The 20,151-nt window shown below is 34.7% G+C and overlaps 1 protein-coding gene across 1 annotated transcript; it reads left to right on the top strand.

Moving 5' to 3' along the window:
* The first annotated feature begins 1,484 nt into the window (after nt 1-1,484).
* On the top strand, nt 1,485-20,024 carry LOC132274873 (uncharacterized). The gene is made up of 24 exons (XM_059776220.1): nt 1,485-2,304; nt 3,470-3,531; nt 4,079-4,216; nt 4,330-4,614; nt 5,927-6,013; nt 6,760-6,861; nt 6,937-7,002; nt 7,317-7,427; nt 7,503-7,564; nt 8,956-9,000; nt 9,976-10,049; nt 11,129-11,196; nt 11,915-11,983; nt 12,089-12,189; nt 12,279-12,360; nt 12,473-12,551; nt 12,642-12,729; nt 12,839-12,992; nt 13,381-13,572; nt 13,657-13,716; nt 14,666-14,979; nt 17,390-17,495; nt 18,065-18,147; nt 19,459-20,024. The coding sequence occupies exons 1-23, from the start codon at nt 1,698-1,700 to the stop codon at nt 18,116-18,118; spliced, it is 3,006 nt and encodes a 1,001-aa protein (XP_059632203.1). The 5' UTR covers nt 1,485-1,697; the 3' UTR covers nt 18,119-18,147; nt 19,459-20,024.
* Nucleotides 20,025-20,151: the final 127 nt, after the last annotated feature.

The raw sequence follows: 20,151 nt of genomic DNA, 5'->3' as shown, positions 1-20,151 counted from the left end.
GAGATATGTTTATCTGGCCAATTTAGATACTTTTATGAATCATCAATGGCATACATAACATATAAGATCCTTAGTTGTACTAACACTCTTAACCCTTAATTTGATTGTAGTTCAAGTTTCTTATACAAATAATAAATTTGGCTGTAGTAACAATCTTAACTCTTAATATATAAGTTTTGCTTCTATTTTGCGTTTTGTGTAGATGAGCATTTTTTTTTGTGTTTTGTTTCTATTTTTGTAAATATAAGTAAGACCATTGTTTTGTTAATCTCGTGTCATTAGAAGAAATTCCATTTATTAAAATTTTCAGTTTTTTACATTTTTATTTTTTCAGAAATTGTCTCATTATTTGAATTTGTTCATCACAATTTAAGTTTGTTGTAATCTGGTACACATAGTATTTAATCTGGTACACGTAATATTTATCATGCTGTACTTAATTATTTGAATGTTATCAATTGTCACTGCGTTGTTAAAAGGAAATTATGGAAAGCGTTTATTGTTTCTATTGTCATTTGAAAGAGTTACATAATTGTGGACCAAATGGGTCTTATTTGAATAGTGAATGTTATCGCTTATCATGGTGTGGAAAAAAAATACTACTGAAATTTACAAGACAATATCTTTATGTAATTTTATTCATTAACAATCATATCTGGTCAAACAATACTTCTTTACATGCACACTCAAATAAAGAGTACTTTACAATACCTATTAGCTACCTAATCAGAACTTCGGAAACACATTTGGCAATTGGGGTAATATTAATATTATCATATTTGGTTGGGGGTGGCAATTCTTGCACGCAAGTTATAATCTTGTCTTTAAGGGTATTATACTAAATAGTTTAATTCGAACACGACTCGTTTAATAATTGTGTCAGGAATTTTTAACAAGTCTGACCTGTTTATTAAACGGGTTACACGTATAACCCGTTTAATGACTTATTTAAAAAAAAAAAAAAAAATTTATTAATAATACTTAATAAAATAATAAATACTAAAAAAATATAAGTTTTAATCAACCAAATTATTAAATCGACATATATAGTTAAACGTATATAAACGGGTTCAACCTCTCAATTTAAACCCAACACTGATAAATTAAATTTAAATATAATAAGATTAATTAAACGGGTTAATCGTGTCAATCCGTTTATGACCTGAATCTGTTTTAAGTCAATCTAAACCCGTATCGTATTCGAGTCGCGTTAGAGAGTCGTGTTAACTTTTGCCACCACTACATTTGACGATCAAACTACCTAGAAGAAAAAAGGACTTTTTGAAAACAGAATTATATATATATATATATATATTAGGAGCTCATCGCCGGCTTGATGAGGATTGGGTAGGTCGGACGGAATATGTGTGCTGTACTTGGGATTAGGGTTTTAATATACGACAGTGGTCTCGCTACTTGGATAATGGCCTGTTTGACTTGGTGGGTTGGGCTCTCTTGGCAGAGCTGGACTTTCTAGGGATTGAGGGGTTCGAGTTTTGCTGGGACCGATCTGTGCGGGTTGGGTTTCGGAATAAAGTGACCCGACCGTAGACTTCCCTACCAAGGCAATTCGGGAATTAGGAGTTCGCTTTGCCGCCTCTTCCTCATCCTTTTCCCGCCAAAAGTGAAGAGTAGCACTTCTCTCTCCCTCCAGCGCGAGTCGCGTGACACAGAACTCATCTCAACCACCATTGGAAATGGACATGGAGATTCCTCTACCAGAAGAGCTCGAATGGCTCGAAGCCAACTCTCACCTCCACGACGATTACGAAGACTTGGAACCACCACCAGAACCAGAATCAGAACCCTACCCAGAAGACTACGAAGACCAACCCCAATCCCAAGCCCAACCCCAACCCCACCACCAACAACAACCACCAAATCAACAACCCTCCAAACCCACTCTATCAATCCCATCCATACCCACATCAATCACAGACCCATCACTCCATTCCAAAACCCAGATCAACGGCAAGAAACGATTCCGATCCGATGAACCCGGTCCATCGGATCGCAACAACATTCCAGTTCCATCGGAGGATAAACGGAGCAGAGTTGAATCTGCTCCATCGGAGATTGAAAACAATGAAGATTGGCTTCGTTACGTGCCTCCCCCAAGTGAGGCAGCCAATTTGGAGCCAGTGGTTGTTGAGGAGGAAAAGATTGTTTCCAGATACGCTTCACAAATTGACGGGGATTGTGTTCCGGTGACTGGAACAGACGGCCATAGAGTTTATGCCAAGATTAGTAGGGTCGACAAGGAAGATAAACTGAAGAGATTGGACATGAAAGCTTACTCAAATGGTAGGACTATATATATTGAGAATTAGTGTAGGTATACTTTTATTAAATTATTTTCTCACATTCTGTTTGCTTGTCAAGAAAATGTTAGAACAGAAAATACAATTAAGTATTTAAATAATTGGTGTACAGTTTTTTATTCATCTGAAAATTACTGTTTGGTTCAATTAGGCGAAACTAAAATAATAAACAATCAGAGCTGAAAATTATTTTTCTCCATAGCTTTGACAATTGAACTGATAAAGATGCAATTAAACAAATAATACATTTGTTGGTCAAAGAACAATTTGCCTTCAATTTTAGTATCTTATGAAATGTCTATTTCGAATTTTGTTTCATTATAGCATTTCCCTTGCTATAAGCCTAAAACATTTCAGTTCTTGCATACTCAGTTGATTTTTCAGTTGCAATTAATTATTTGGCTACCTTGGATGTGGATACCAACTTTCACACTGTTTGAAATTAATATCACATAGAATGGTACTAATGCTATTACGTGCTCGTAAATTTCTCAAGCAATTTAAAGGACATTATATTTTCGTAATTGAAGCCTGACTAGTAGTTCCTTTCTTTCCACTATAAATAACTCTGAAATTTGTGAACAAGCCTCACTTATTTTGTACAGTGGAGGAGCATGCATTTGCAATGCTTGCGCTAATCCAGCCATCAGAAGACGTAGGTTGGTTCTGCATGCTGTTATCAGTTCATTAGACGCGAATCACTTATTCTTTTACAAGACTTAATTGAGAAAATATATTAAACTATTTTACAGATTATTCTTCTAAGTGAAATTAAAGGCATATCTGAGAAATGGTATGGTAACAATTAGCGAAACTAAGAGGGTCCTTTCAGTTTCTATTGTAGTATAGGTAATTACAATGTTTTATACTGCATTGTTTCCCAACCAATTGATTATATTCTTTGGATGATCTATAGAATCTTATTCTCAGAGAGCACTCGCAGATTTAATGGATCTACACTTTCCTGTTTTAAAAAATGGGTTTCTTTCTTTCTAGTTTGCATGAACAATTGATGCTTCTTTTTGCCATTCATAAAATTATACGTCATCCATTTTGCAATGTTTGCATATGCGCATTTAAACTACTGTTCATTGTTGAACTTTTTAGTAGAGGTGTGTTTCATTTTAGCCAGTCTTTCCACTTTGCAGGTCTTATTTCAGAGCCTATTAATGTTCTAATGCAAAGAGTGGAACATGATGCTTTCATGAAGGTACATTTTATGTTAGATAGTTCATGCTCAATATGAATGTCAAAAGAATTTCCAAAGGTTTGAAGATCTAGCCTTAGTGTCATCAGCAGATGATATATCCCAGATTGTGTTAAGATTAAAGTCAAAATGTTCTCTTTGGTTTAAGCGTATCTTTCTTTAGGTTTATTTTAACTACTCCTTTATATTCAATTTTTTTGGTATAAGTAAAGTATCATTATTTTTGGTTATTCATATATTTCCAGTGTAATGTTTACTAAAACAAATTATTAAAAAAAAAAAAAAAGTCAAACAAAATAAACAAAGATACTGATCGGCTATAAAGAAAGAATGCACTTGGCTCAAATGGAATTAATATTTAGAGAAATCTCATTATATTGCTGTAGTCACACAAATTTTAAAATGGTATGAAATGGAAAAGATTAACTTCTACCTAATTACGATTCTGAAGAATTTTTTATTTATTTATTTTTTTGGGAAACTGGTTCTGAAGAATTTTTTAAAATTTCATTATGCATGAACCCTAACGCTCATATTTATGATGCTGAAGACTCTGCAAGCTAGTGTTGAAGGTCAAAGTGATGTAATTCTTCCAGAAGCGCCAGTGGGGAATGAAAAACTTTGGGTGGATAAATATGCTCCAAATTCATTTATGGAGCTTCTCAGTGATGAGCAGACAAATCGTGAGGTACATAGACCACAAATAGTTTTATTTTGAAGCTTCCTCAAGTTTAATGTTTTAATTAGCTACTTACCTTGAATTTCTGTTTCACTAAACTTTACATTGTTGCTGTCGTGAAGGTCCTCTTGTGGCTGAAACAGTGGGATTCTTGTGTTTTTGGATCTGAAATTAGGACTACAACAGACGATGTTTTGAATTCCTTGAGACGGCATTCTTCAGTGGCTCAACATCAGAAACTCTCTGGTAGGAATTTTTTTGGGAAAAACAGAGAAAATAGAGAACCTAGATTACATGAAGAAACTTCCAAAGTTCATAATTATTTGGATCAAGAAAACAATGATTCAAAAGGTATTCAGGAGTCATGGAGCAAGAAATTGAAGGGCTCTGGTCCACCAGAACAGAAGGTCAGCCATGAAATTTATTTCAAATATCCTTTTAGTTTATAGATATACTGTCTCGCCTTCTCTTGCAGGGAAATGCATAAAAATCCCACTAGTGCCTATTCCTACTTAAGTAGGCCATCTATTACATTTGAAAATGGTTATTCCAGTGACATTGATGTTCACGCCATTTTATTTTTTTATCTGTCTTGGTGGTGGCTGCAACATACTTCTCTTTTTTATTTTTATTAATTTTTTTAATAAGTATGCATTTTTTATTTCTAAAATTTATACAAACTATATGTGTTCATAGCCTTCATTTAAAGTAAGTTTGGATGAATCCACTATCACCTTTGATTAAAGATTTTTACCTTGTGTTGCAATGTCACTTCAAAGTACTGGGAGGGATGGAATGGTTCCAGGCTTAACCAGTTAGTGGGGCATTTCCGGGAGACAAAGAGGTTTTCAGTCACAAGGCTCCTGATTTTGTCACGAGAGAATCGACATTCCTCTCTTCAGAAATCTCACCAATCTTTCCCATGACTAATATTACGATTAATGATATTGAGTACTAAGGTAAAGACAGGAAGATAAAATAAATAAAGAGATGAATGAGCAGAGTTAATTCTCTTCTCTAATTCTTCTCTAATAAAAAGCACTCAGTCTCTCCTATTCTTTCTTTTGGGACACCCACTAGACACTGTGTTTATGGTCGGGTCATTGACAATTACTTGTAGTCCTTTTGAGGAAGTATCTATTTTGAAAAATACATTTTAGGGCTTCTGATTAAGTTTACGAAATTTCAATGAGGAAAATCGACCTAAGAAACTTTTCCAAACTCAGGCTCCACCAAAGGGCTGATCTAGGCTGTGCAAATTGAAGGTGGGACTTCTGAAGGGTACTTTATTGTAGATATGTGGTTTTAGACCAAAAGGCTATTTGGACTTCTACTTGATACATACCCTTGTCCTGTATCATGATTCATTACTTTGGTAATAAGAAAGTGGCGATTTCATCTTAAGAGGCATATAATGGGATTCTAATTTACTCAAGTAAGATCTAAAAAAAATTAAAACTGCATCTTAAGAGGCATTTCATGGGGTTCTAATTTATCTCAAGTAAGATTTAGGAAAAATTAAAACTGCATGTTGTTAATTGTATCTACTAATCTCCAAGGGTAGGTAAAATTGTGTCTGTAATCAAGAAACTGGAAGAATGCTTCAGTTTCATGCGTTATCATCAATTTATTTCTTCCCATAATTCTCATCCTTTTTCTTCTTTTCTGTTTTTTTCTTATGGTTAAGGCTAATTGTAACTGAACCTTTTAACTTTGCAGATTCTTTTACTCTGTGGCTCCCCAGGGCTTGGGAAAACAACGCTTGCACACATAGCTGCCAGGCATTGTGGATACCATGTGATGGAGGTCTTGTTGTTTACTTGTTACTTGCATAAACTTTACTTTAGGCTCTACTCTCTTTCTTACGGCTCTTTGGTTACAACTTCAACTGTATTCTGCCTGCACGAGCTACTATTTTACAAGAATATTAATTATTTACCACAAATTTTACTGAATAATTATACATTGTCAGGAAGAAATAACATATTAATACATACTTCCTTCCATCCCAATTTAGTTGTCCATCTTTCCTTTTCGGGTTGTCCCAAAATACTTGTCCACTTAAAAAATTTAAGCAACGTATTTCACATCTTTCCCTAAAATACCCTTGAAGTTTTAAAAAATTCAAACTTGATTGTATATATATATTCAAACTTAAAGGGGTAACTTAGTAAGTTTTAAGGGGGACACTGCAATAATTACATGTCCCCTTAAAAAGTTCTACTCCCCAAGAGGGACAATTTAATATGGGACAAAGGGAGTATTATATGTATGTGCTATGTTTGAGGTTCTTATTGTTTATGCTTCCTTTACTGTATAACTAATATGTATCTAGTGGGATTAACTCTTCAATTGGTGTTTGAGTACTAAACTATCATATTTGTAAACCTCATGCTCTATTTTTTTTTTTTTTTTTCATGCTGATTTTGACATATTTTATTAGAGCTGGTCTGGTTTATTCTAGTGCTTTGGTTTCCTTTGGCTAGAACTTGTCTGACATTTTCTATTTTAAACTTTTAATATGTACTCATTAAGAGTGTTATTCTGCTCAGATTAATGCAAGCGATGATCGGTCTTCGTCAACTGTCGAAGCTAAGATCCTTGATGTGGTGCAGATGAACTCTGTCATGGCTGACTCAAAGCCGAAGTGTTTGGTTGGTTTTACATTTAGGTGTATACTGTTAATTCATTAACCATAGGTTTGGCAAATTGACTGCACTATTTTGTAGGTAATTGATGAAATAGATGGAGCTCTTGGTGAGGGCAAGGGTGCCGTGGAGGTTATTCTTAAGATGGTAATTTAAGTGGTCTTCATGTATTAGGCTATTAGCTTAGCAGGTGCCTTTATATAAATAAATAAATAAATATATATATATATATATAATTATAATAAATAAATATATATATATATATATATATGGTGGAAAGCATCCATGTAGTCGATGGTTGGGACATCTGAATTTACCCATCTTATTAACATTTAAATTATTTTATTTTTTGATTACTAACTGTTGAAAACAACTTTTCTACTTTCTCATATTATCTTTTGCTGTGCATTGTGGGTGGACAAAGGTTCTTCTTTACAATGGTATGTATGTTGTTGATGCAGGTGTCTGCTGAAAGGAAGTCAGATACTGGAAAAGAAAATGTAGCTAAGGAGGAACAATCAGGAAGGATGTCCTCAAAGAGGAAGCGTAAAAATGCATCATTATCAAGGCCTGTAAGATTGATTTGGTTTTACATGTTAATTGACCATTTTTCTTGATACTTAAAATGGGTTGGATATGATATGTAGGTAATTTGCATATGCAATGACCTATATGCACCGGCCTTGAGGCCTTTGCGCCAGGTGGCAAAGTAAGTTTCTCTTACAATCAGCTAAAATATCACATGTGATATCAATTTGAAATATCTTTGACTCAAATCTGAAGAATTACATAAATCAAATGATGTAGTTGTTATTGATCTCAATTATATAATAAGCTGATATTAGTATTTATGGATGCATTGTTGTTTTCAGAAAATAAATTAATCTGTTTCCATCAAAAGTTTTTGATTGAACACCTTCCAATTTTCTAAATTGCTATGTATAAGAAACAGCTTAATACGTTCCATAGGCTAATGAGTTAGTGATTTGGTGTAGAAAGAAATGAAATCTATTCTCTAGTGTACATATGTAAAGGAAAAGAACTTTACATCTGTGTCATGAAGGCAAGGCAGGAAATGTAACATAATTCGACAAAAGTTGGTGACCTTGAGCAGCTTTTGGTGAAAAAAGAAAAAAAGAGGGAAAGGCCTTGCTTGCCATACCTTACTGATGCAGGAGATACTATATGTTAAATTTGACTCAAAATCTCCCCAAGAAACTGAAAAAATTGGAGTTAAAAAGTATCCTTTTTTTTTTTTTTTTTTCCTTAGTTGGTACTCACACACACATGCCTCCACTGAGACTTGAACCCCTGACCTTCCTTTGTGAAGTAGGGGCCTGATACCGCTAGGCCACTGGACTGTTGGTAAAGTATCCCTTCTTAAACCATAAGAACAAAGTTGGGAACTCCTAATAAGGTCCGGGAACTTCCCAATGTTTCAAAAAAGGAAAAAAACACTAAAAAAAAAAACACAAAAAAAAAAAAAAAAAGTGCTTGGAGATTCAATAATTGTAGGATCCTAAAATGAGCATTGCTATTGCCAGAAGTTAGCTTTAGGAACCATTTTTGTATGGAATAGAAAATTAGTGTTGCTTTAGTAGCTTTACAACCAAGCAGGCAAAGCTAGTAATGCCTGAGCAATTACCTTGCAGAACTAACTTTGTTAGAGCGAGCGATATATTAGTAGAGCTATTGTGATGCCCATATTTGTTTTGAATACTACATGATACTTTGTACTCTATAGAATAACAATCTAATTGTAGCTTTACAACCAAGCAGGCAAAGCTAGTAACGCCTGAGCAATTACCTTGCAGAACTAACTTTGTTAGAGTGAGCGATATATTTGTAGAGCTATTGTGATGCCCATATTTGTTTTGAAGACTACATGATACTTTGTACTCTATAATTTGTTGGACTAAATAATAGCTTGTGCCACAACTCAATGTTGGTTGAGATAACAGTAGTTGAAAATCATAAGTACGACAACAATGGAATAACAATCTAATTGTGTCTTCTATGCTTTCGTATACTAGGTTTGATGCGTGGAGTGCAAATAGCTATGTTTCTTAATTGGATGACAAGTATTTGCTTTGTTTACAGGGTCCATATATTCACTCAACCAACAGTGAGTCGTGTTGTAAGCAGGTAATTGATTTATCAATGTTCAATTTTAGTAATTCTAGCATTTTTAATTACCTAATTTGAAGCCATCATGTTTAATCAATGTTTTGTTGGCTTGATATTTGTTTGAGCTAATGGTTTATAAGTAGGGGTCTTCAAAATGGTATTGGTGGGCCCTGGCACAGCTCATTGTCAGTAACACCATTCAATATCGACCAACGTGCCATTATACATGATGGTGAGAATAATATATGAAAGTCCAAACTAAGACATAAAAAGAATAGAAGCAGCAAATGAGCCTGGAAGAGTTTCGCACAGAATCTCGTATATAGAAGTTGGCATTTCCACTAGTCAAAAATCTTTCGACCAAAGCCCTAATACGAGCAACCAAGCAGCTGACACAAACACATGAAGTAGCATTGAAATGGATACAAAATTTACTTTCACTTCATAATGTAGTAAAAAAGAGTTCATTACATGAGCTATTGCACCCTTGATCATTCTTCTGCAAGACTGGAATATTGAAAGGTAGTTTCTAGAAGAGTTCATTAAGTTTTAACTCAATATGAGAATATCACATTCTATTTCCTTTTTGTCATTGTAAATTTTATTGTCTATTCATTTGAATTACGTACACTTCTGACACTTTCAAAATGGGGCACTGTTATCCCTAAACTTATAGTATTAAAATTTTTAGAACCTTTTTTTTTTTGAGTAGTAGTTTTACTAGTAAATGATTGGAATAATTTAGCTTCTGTTATCCATGATGCCATGAGCTTTTTTATATTGGAATTGGCAACCTTTGTTGTGTAAGAGCAAGTAGGCATTGATTTTTTCCTTATATTTTTTTTCTAAAATTTTAATTTATGTCAGACCTTGTTGATACTAATACATCTTCATCAACACAGCTTGGTGTTGTCTGATACTCTATTCTATATTTAAAGTGTCATCTATTCCTCATTTTGGCAACTTAGGTTCGTTGAAAAATGTTTATTGTAGGCTCAAATATATATGTAACAAGGAAGGGCTGAAGACAAGTTCTATTGCACTTACTGCACTTGCGGAGTATACTGGTGAGTTAAATTGCCTCCGTTAAGGAATGCACAAAATAGAGGAACAACTGAATTTGAGAGATTTCCTTTTGTGTTAAGATTTACTGCAATTTTTATCATGGATTTGGATAAGTGAGCAGGTGTGGGTATATGCCTATATATATATATATGAAATCTTCATATCCCAGTAAAAAGCAATATTGGCTAAATATTCGAATCGTTTGTTCTTTTATTTTCTAAGACAATGGCGTGTCTGTGTAACTATGTTTAGCATGGACTTGGGATATTTAGCATTTCACAGAGAGAGTACAAATTGTTCGAAGTATGAAACACTGAAACCCCAAGGTTTGCTTATATTACAGACACGTTGTTATGTTTATAACAAATATCTTTTATGCTACTTCTATCATTCACTGGATATTTTGTATGCTCATCATTGATAGTTGCATCTATGAAAGTTGTATGTTGAAATAGGCTGTTCCAAATACCAATGGAAAAATATAGAAGAAGAGCAGGATGTGAGCATTTATATGCAGTTGCAATTACCACAGAAAGAACCAGTAGTTCTTGGTTCTCCTTTTTGAAATCTAGTAATCTAGGAACATAATAGAAGCTCAATGGACTGGAGGTTGGAGGGGATGTGATCGATGTTTGTCACATAATGATAATATTAAAATATGATGTTAAAACATTTTTTCTTTCAAATGGTTTGAATATCAAAAGGATAAGGTTCGTTTAAAAATATTCTTTCCTCCATATTTTATGTCATTCATACTTAAACTTTCTTCCCTTGAAATTATATTTTAGAGATACTTTCTGATTTAGATTTTAATTATATTTACACATGAGGTACCAATATCTATGTTAATCGATAAAAGCTATTTATTTGGCTGAAATCACTTTGGATATAGGCTTCATCAATTTTTCAAAAGTATAAAATATTCATTAGGGTGCTTAAATTTCAGTACCCATGTTTCATAAAATGATAAACATATAAACATTGGTTACTGCTATCTAGTATTGTAGTCGGTTAAGTTTTTCATGCAGTTTTATTTTTCTAGTTTTATATCCTTGACAGTGTATTATTTTTCTTCCTTCAGAATGTGATATACGTTCATGCTTAAACACTCTTCAATTTCTCAACAAGAAGAAGGAAACACTCAACGTGGTATGATATTAAGTCAGTCCTGTTCTTGTGCACTATTTATCATTCAGACACCATAGGTGAAAGAGGATGTTTGGCTGCTCCCCGCATTTCAATAACTAGAACAGTAGAATCGCATGCAAATATCTTTATAGTATTTGTGCCAGCTGGGAACAATATGCCCACACAAAAATATTGTCTCCAGAATTGCCAGATATGGATCCTACAGAAAATTGTTGATTTCTTATGCTACTTCTTTCCTTTTTAAAGTTCTTATGAATAGTTTCTTCTACGTTGAGAGTAACATAATGGCCTCTAAAAGTAGACAACATAATATCAATTAGTGAGTTATGGTGTACTCACTGCCAATAATTTGTAAACTAGTTTGACAAGGGTATTGTGCCACTGGCTAAAAATTATTTGGTTGAATGTCTTATCATTAGGGCTAAGCCCTCACATGATTGGGTAATGGTTTATACATTTTTGAAGTAGTCAATGGAGTTCCATACATTAAGGTTTTGATTTACGCCACCATATATTATTACTTTGGTAAGAGAAAGTTTAAATGTATAAACTCAGAATTAAATGAGACTGCAAAATTATCCACACCCGTTTTTAAGGGTTCAAGGAAGATTCGAGCCATATCATTAGCAGTTCTGGGGTTTTTTCCTCGTACAACTATGTTTCCTTTAAGTGATCTCTTGCCAATTAAATTTGAGTAACGTATATTATTGGTTCCTAGTTGGAGATAAGTTCTCAAGTGGTTGGCCGAAAGGACACATCAAAAAGTGCTTTTGACATATGGAAAGAGGTAAAGATTGTCAAAAAATTTCTGTTAATTGTTTCTGACATAGTTCAATTTTCATTAGAAGCATCCTTACTATATGGTTACAATCCTTCTATTTTTCCTTTTTAGATTTTTCAAAAGAGAAAAGCGAAGCGAGAAAGGAAATCCGGCAATGGCTGTAGCAGCATGTCCAATGAATTTGAATTTCTGCACTCCCTTGTATCTAACCGGTAGGTTGAGATTTCCGGTTAAGACACTCTTTCCCTCTTCATCACCTCGAAATGATGGGCATCTATCTAACTGTCCGATGAATGCGCAGTGGCGATTATGACATAATTTTGGATGGGATCCATGAAAATATCTTGCAGCTACATTATCATGATCCAGTGATGCAAAAGACTGTAAGTCGTATTGCCATAAACACCTTTTGCACACCTTATGACTACACTCAGTCTTGGTCATTTTCTAGATCTGCTATTACTAGACATTTGTCTAACTACCTTGCAACTGAAGGTCAAGTGCTTGCATAGTCTCGGAGTTTCTGATTTAATTCATCAAAACATTATGCGTACGCAGCAGATGTCTCTTCTAGGTAATAATACCTGATATCTTTGAACTTTGACTTCTAACACTCAGGATAATTTCCAGTTAATATATTTAATTCCTGTTTCATTTTCTGCAGTTTATCAGCCTGCTATTGCTATTGCTGTACATAGTCTGATAGCCCAAGTTGAAAAACCAAATATTGAATGGCCAAAGTCTTTCCACAGGTATTTCTTCATCTAGAAACTTATATCTATTGTGAACAATCCCTATATCTTACTATCACACAGGAAAAATCCAATATCTTACTATTTGTATCTTACTATGAGTTTGCAGATGCCGGGCAATTTTAATGGAAAAGATGGACAGTTTGCGATCTTGGCATCACAAAATATCACCATATATCTCAAGGCATCTGTCAGTCAAGTCTTTTGTAGAAGATTCTGTTTCTCCATTATTACATATTCTATCGCCACCAACTCTAAGGCCGGTAATTTGCTTATGTGACACCTTCTGCTGTCTTTGTTTTACTTTTTGATTTTGTGATATTGCACTCACTACTAGATCTACAATACAAGTATCAGACACCAACACTACATTGAGACTCCTAAAAATTGATTCAGAAGTTTTTGGTTCTGTCCATAATTTGTTACACAATTGCATAAAAATCTGTGAAGCACCATGATGAATGCACTGTGTTATGTAGACATGCCTTTTTCACCATAAAATGAAAATAGAACTAGTTCCCTAAAATTTTCCTTGTATACAACTGATGCCTCTCTCTCTCTCTCTCTCTCATTTTGAAACTCTCTATATTTCATTATATCATCTTTTCTAGAGCAATGCCAATGCAATTACTCTCTGATGTCTGTTCTCAGGTGGCTATGCACTTACTATCTGAGAAAGAGAAGGATGATCTGTCTCAGTTAGTAAACGCGATGGTTTCCTATTCTATAACATATAAGAATGTGAAATCTGATCCTCTACTCAGTACCATTAGACATGAAACAGCTGTAGATGCTTCAATGCTCTCATTTGATCCTCCCGTTGGTGACTTAATAAACTTCAAGGTTAGTAATGTTGGTTTTGTATAATCAGAAATGTTATACGATCTATTATTTTTTGTGAACGCCTTACATTTTGTTGTTAAACAGGGCTATAGATCTGGCCATTTTGTTCTCGCCTTAGCTGTGAAGCAGGTCTTGGTGCATGAGGCAAGTGATTCAGTTCTTTAGGGCCAGCTAAATTGGTTTTTTATTGCTGATTAAATATATCTGGAAAAATAGATCATAAGCTTCTTGTGTAGTGCTCTAAAAACTCCAGTGGTCTAAGAATTAAAGCAGTGTTTGTAAACTCCCAAGGCATTTTAATATTTGCAATGACATCTCGATTTTGGTGTCTGTATATATATATATATATATATATATATATATATATATATTATATTTGCTTTGGAGGTTCTAACATGTGTTTCAGGAGTCTGTTACCTGCAGTTTGTTATGTTTTGAGGTGATCATTTTGAATTCTTGTATTCGTGATGCACACTGATAGCTTATCAGTGTCAGTTTTCACATAAAATTAGAAAGTTATTAACCAAGACTGTCAAATTTCAATTTTTGTAATAAGAATCACTCCTCCCTCTTAATTAATATATGCATATCGCATAAAGATAACCTATTTTCTAATAGTTTGAGTGAACCCCAAGGAATATGAACATTTAGTTCTAAGCGCGCTATTTGTATTTCCCTTCTCAAGGTGTGCCTTAAGGTGCAAACTGCACCTTTTATAGAAGCTCATAAGAAGGCATGATAGTCCTAAATGAAATCAACCCAGTTTATTATTTAGTTATTGTTGCTTCTTTGAGCTCTACAGTTGTAGTTGGAAACCATATTGGCATAGATACATGTACTTTCACTTTTTTGTTTATTATTTTTATTGTCACGTGTGATGTTTTTGTTGTAAAACAGTTGCTTTGTTGTGTTACTTGTGTAACTCACTTGTTACTTGGGAAATTAAATTTCTTTGTCGCAGAAAGTAATGTCCTTTTAGTAAACTATATATGCATTTGGTATGTCCATTATTTGTTAACCTGTGCTAGAAGGCTGCTGCATTGTAGGATTTTAACGTCAAATTAATATCATGTACATGATCAATTTATCTTAGGTAGAGAAGCAAAAGATTTTGCAAGGAAACATCAACAGATCCATCCAGCCTACTGAAGTATTCAACAAAAAGAACCAGGCTTGGGCAGGGGAGGACAATGACAGAGCACAATCTTCCATATCTGATTATGCACCTGCATCAGCCAAAAACACGGAAAATGCAAAGAAATCATCAAATCTTAGTCGATGTGAAACACTCTTGCCTCCTGTTTCATTAGCTTTAGGGTCCACTGAAAGTGCCACAGTCAGTGTGAAAATAAGATCCACTGGAGATATGAAGAAACATTCTAGGGACTCCTCTGCTTTCTTTGACAGGTAGAAATGTTTTTTGTTTTAGTGTTATATATTTTAGTTCTGTTCATTTTCGCCTTACCTTAAATTAAATTTTTAGGCCGTGTCTTCTACCATATGGTTTTCTTAGCACCAGTCAGGACCTGAATCACAAAATGGAATAATAGAAACTGTTAGATTTACTCATCTTTCTCAAACACTTCAAACTGAAACAGATGAGCTATAATCTGTATATACATACAAAATCATGGACAAACATGCATGTGTGTTGGCAACACATAATAAATACATAAAAATACAAAATTATACACACGGGCATGTCTTTCAATGAATCGATCTCGATTTTTCTATTGAAGACCAATTCTCCTCTTTGTATTATTTTGCCATTTCTTTGTCATTATTGACGACATTCCATAAATTGTCAAAAATAAATATTGTACATGCTCATTTGATCTACTTAATCCCGTAAGTTTTACACTGTCCAGTGTATTTTAGTAATGCTGAGGCTAATTTAGGATTTCTATTGTGGTTTCAATTTTAGTTTATATTTAAAATAAAAATATTTGTCATATTCTAGATGTTTTAGTGTAGCAGTGTATAGAACTCTAGGTTTTTCTCATTGTTTATGGTGAGGGCAGGCTTTTAGGTAATCAACAGACATTGTCGTTGATTAAGGTAATTAGCCTAGTGAGCAACCTGCATGAATATCTTGGGAAGCTTCAAAATTCTATGGAAAATCCTTCAAAGCTACGCCACACAAGCTGGATTTCTGTGCTACTGTTTACATCTCTGGGTAGAAAGGAATTACAGGTTCTCTAATGTCCATAAAGAAGCGTACTCTGTGATCAAAATTGTAGAGGATTCTGTTAGGCTAAGGCTCGCAAGCATGAGAGCTGTTCCTAATGTCCAATAATAGGCATATCCAAAAAACTTGGGGTTTGCCTGATTCTTTTTAGCAGGTCTTGACTTTGTTGACTTTAAGATATAATCAAATCAAGAGTAAAGTATAAGACAAACAAGAAAAAGAGGATGTGAGAAAAAGAGTGAAAGAATGAAAGAATACTTTCATCCTTCCATCACATTCTATTTATACTAATAAGTTTCAGAAATTACACATAAGCCCCAATATTATAAAGGTAATAACAAATAAGCCCCTGACAACACTCTCCCTCAAACTGGTGCAAAGATGTCAATCATACCCAACTTGACTAACATATTTTGCAAGCAAGTCTTGCTCACATCTTTAGTCAAAATATCAGCAATCTGATCATGTGTGTTGAAGTATGGAGTACAAATCAGCCCAAGACGAAGCTTTTCCTCGATGAAATGTCGATTGACTTCAATGTGCTTTGTCCGGTCATGTTGAAATGGATTGTGGGCAATTCTAATAGCAGCCTTATTGTCACTATACAACTTTATTGATTCGTGAACAGGATCACCCAATCGTTCGTAGCCATAACAACTCACAAACTCCATGTGCCATGGATTTGAACTCACCCTCTGCACTAGATCTAGCTACTACAGACTGTTTCTTGCTTTTTCATGAAACAAGATTACCTCCAACAAATGTGCATTATCCTGAAGTAGATCGTCGATCTGTCACACACCCTGCCCAATCATCATCAGCATAGGCTTCAACACGCAAGTGGCCACGACGGTCAAATAATATCCCCTTACCAGGTGAACCCTTGAGGTAGTGAAGAACACGATGAGCTGCCTCAAGGTGAGGTGTACGTGGAGCATGCATAAACTGACTAATCACACTAACGGCCTAGGCAATATCCGGGCGCGTGAGAGATAGTTAAATCAGTTTCCCAACCAATAAATCTTCCCACATCATCTAATGGGTCTCCATCTACATCATTAAGCCTATGGTTCTGCTCAATGGGAATATCAATAGGTTTAGCTCTGAGCCTGCCTGTTTCAGCCAACAAATCTGCATCTCAGACGATGGCGGCGCTATCCTTACCTTCTTCGATGCCAAGAAAGTATCTCAATAATCTGAGGTCTTTAACCTCGAACTCTGTCCCCAAGAATGACTTCATTTGATGAATCTCTTTTGAATCATTTCCAGTGATAACAATATCATCAATATATACAATAAGGGCAGTGGTGCAGCTCTGGTGCTTCTTGATGAAGAGAGTATGATCTGAATCTCTGTGTACTCTACTCTTTTAACAGCAGTGCTAAACCTCTCAAACCAAGCATGTGGCGACTGCTTTAACCCATACAAGGCTTTATTTAGCTTGCACACTAAGTTCTGACCATTGGCAAGCTTAAACCCTGGTGGCATAGTCATGTACACCTCTTGGCAGGTTTATAAGCATGCTGTGTGTTAGTGTAACTTTACAGCAAGTCATTGCTTTTAGTTCATAACTATCCTTTTTCCTTTTTATTTATTTAATTATTTTTCATTTTTGGTTTCTTGAGACAGGTTTAGAAAATTGAGCAGCAAAGGTTCTCAAAATACTGATAATGCTATTCAGAGGCCAGTGACGCTAGAGAGAGATTCACGCCCTCTACTATTTAAATTTAACGAGGTAATAAGCAACCAATATTTCCGATTTTATCAGCATTCCTATGTAAATCTTGCATATAACCAGGCTTGTGAAAATGTGTTTGCTGCCAATTCATGCTATCTCTTATAGATTTTGTACAAAATGAGATCTGCATGCACTGGACAACTGGTAGTAAATCACCAAAGACTGTCGCTTTTTATGTTTGTTGAATAACAAATTGTCATAGAAAGCCTTAAAGTTCCTTGATACGGTTAATAAGCACTCATCCGAATGCTTACATGATGAAATAAGGGTTTCTATGTAGCAAAGGTTCAGAATGAAAACCAGGTAGCAGAGCCTGTTGCTGACCTGAAATGGAAAATAGGTATATTATTCAATGGCTTTACAGTGTGAGGCAGTGCTGACAGGTACTATTATAAGACACACGGAATTAGGCTTTGTATAAAGGGAGCAAGTACACGGTTTTGCTTGTGCTGATGACTTCTGATGTACCAGTCTAATTTTTCAGGCTTTATAAATAGTTCCCTACTAGTACTGAAGAAAGTGAAGCCCAAGCTCATATTAAAATTTTATATCTTCGTTTTGTGCAGGGTTTTACAAATGCAGTAAAAAGGCCTGTTCGAATTCGTGAATTTCTTCTATAACGTATTGCAGTTTCTGTTGCATCAAGAAGGTGAATTCAGTTGTCACATCCTTATTTATATATATTCATTAGTTTACCTTGAGATGTCAAATTGAAACTTGCAATATTTTCAGTGCCTTTGACATGTGATATCTTAGAAAATTTCTTGTCTACCATGACACACTTTTTAACCATTTCAGTGCATTTGAATTTTTCTACATCCTTCATGTTTTTTTACTATTGCTCCAGAAATGGTCTGTTGTCCAATTTAGGAATATAGAGGATCGAGCTGCTGCTATACCCAGATTAGGAGTTAACAAATTATAATGTTCTTCATACTGAATTGATGAAAGCACCCATTAAATAACAGGGAAACTTTTGGCTAATGCAACAACCATGTGCCCCAATTTCACTGGAGAAAAAGTCATACTATGTATAAAACCAGACTGATAATTATGTGTGCTTGCCCAAGTGTGAAGTGGATCTAAAACCACCTTCAACCTGGTTGTCTAGTAACCTGCTGTGCGCGTTCTGTCTTGCCCGCATGGTCTCCCCAAAGACTGACCTCTTTTTCAGATGAACTGATCATCCATACCACATTAATCAAAGAGATGACCATTTCTCTAGGTTGAATACCTCTTTTAGATTTTTTTATTTGTGCTTGAGAAACGACCCCATCAACCCAGCTTGTATCCAATCAATGTAGTTAGTGGAACAACGGAACGGGTGGAGAAGTTTTAGAGGAAGATTTAAGTAGTGAAAGGGAAGTGGCGCTTGATCTCATTGTTCTCTACACACCCATTATTAAACTGAATCTGAACCAACCATGAACCTGGTCATCCTATAGTCTGATTTGATGCCAATAATAACCATCCCTCGTTGTAGTTGGCAACTTGATGAACCAAATATGCTGGAGAAAATGAGGAAACAGAACTCCTGAATTAGATTACCCCATATTTTAGGAAAAAAAAACTTTATTCAACTGGCAAATTTCATCTCCGAAAAGGAAAAAATTGTTGTTCCATTGACAAATTACATTGACCATGGAATGACTAGGAGAGGCAATGGGGCCTCAAGTTTATGCTGTTTGAGAGCAAATTTGATTTTTTGATAACGAATTGCTCCTTTGATTTATGTCATTATACACACATCACACATGCATAGGGAGGTTTATGTATGAAGTTGAAACGCTATCTTGCAGTGAATTCATGCATGTAGTATTGAATGTATTAGTTGCATTACTTGTCCTTGATACGCTTGAGAAAAGAAGTTTCTTGAACTTATCATAAATTATGTTAGGATGAAGTATGAAAATGATTATCAACATGGTGAAAAATTAACCAATTACAATTTGCATTTTAGTTTGGAGAATAGACATCGATGCGATTTTTTAGTCTGAAAATGCAAGCATTTGAAGTAGAAAATAGTTGAAGATGGTCTACACAAATAATAAAAAAGTTGAAGATCAATGATCGTATTAGTGAAGAAGAAAAATGAAAGTGTTGAAATGAAGACATAAGATGGTCTACACATCCATAGGATGGCCATGAAGATTATTGCTGTTGAAGTTTGAACTTAAATTTATCTAGTCTGAAGATCAACTTAACATCAAGCTGTTCAAGGATGATGCGTTTCTCAAGTTGAGGACTTGGAAACAAAATCAAGTTTAGTGGTGCAAGGTATTGGAGATTAGACTTGACTTTTGGTTAATATCTTCTAGTTTGGTTCATGTCATTGGATAATTCTAGATATATATATGAAAAGTAATGTTTATGAAGTTGGTAGAGTTGTGCTTATGAAAAAAAAAGTTGGTAGAGTTGTCCTATGGTGAATTCACGCATGTAATACTGAAAGAAGTGGTTGTTCTAATTGTTCTAGAAACATGTATACCTCACAATATATCTATTTGAGTGTACCAGTACCTCCATGGCTTTGGATTATATTTTGGATGTTAGCTTCCTGTTCTTCTTTTGGTACTTAACAGCCTCTTCTTGCTGTGGTGGTCCATCTTTGAGTTGCAGTGGTATTAGCTACTGGAAGTATTGTTATGGCTAT

The sequence above is a fragment of the Cornus florida genome, unplaced genomic scaffold (genome assembly GCF_030987335.1).
Source record: "Cornus florida cultivar Cherokee Brave unplaced genomic scaffold, ASM3098733v1 CherokeeBrave_3.0.0_Hap2_Chr09, whole genome shotgun sequence".
NCBI classification, from domain to species: domain Eukaryota; kingdom Viridiplantae; phylum Streptophyta; class Magnoliopsida; order Cornales; family Cornaceae; genus Cornus; species Cornus florida.
This window is presented reverse-complemented; position numbering and strand designations above follow the sequence as displayed.

What these genes read in the sequence shown, in the direction of transcription:
- LOC132274873 (XM_059776220.1), top strand. Translation starts at nt 1,698, where the DNA reads ATGGACATGGAGATTCCTCTACCAGAAGAGCTCGAATGGCTCGAAGCC. An exon ending in GTGACTTAATAAACTTCAAG is followed by an intron (nt 13,573 to 13,656) that starts GTTAGTAATGTT and finishes GTTGTTAAACAG; the next exon opens with GGCTATAGATCTGGCCATTT. An exon ending in TACTATTTAAATTTAACGAG is followed by an intron (nt 17,496 to 18,064) that starts GTAATAAGCAAC and finishes CGTTTTGTGCAG; the next exon opens with GGTTTTACAAATGCAGTAAA.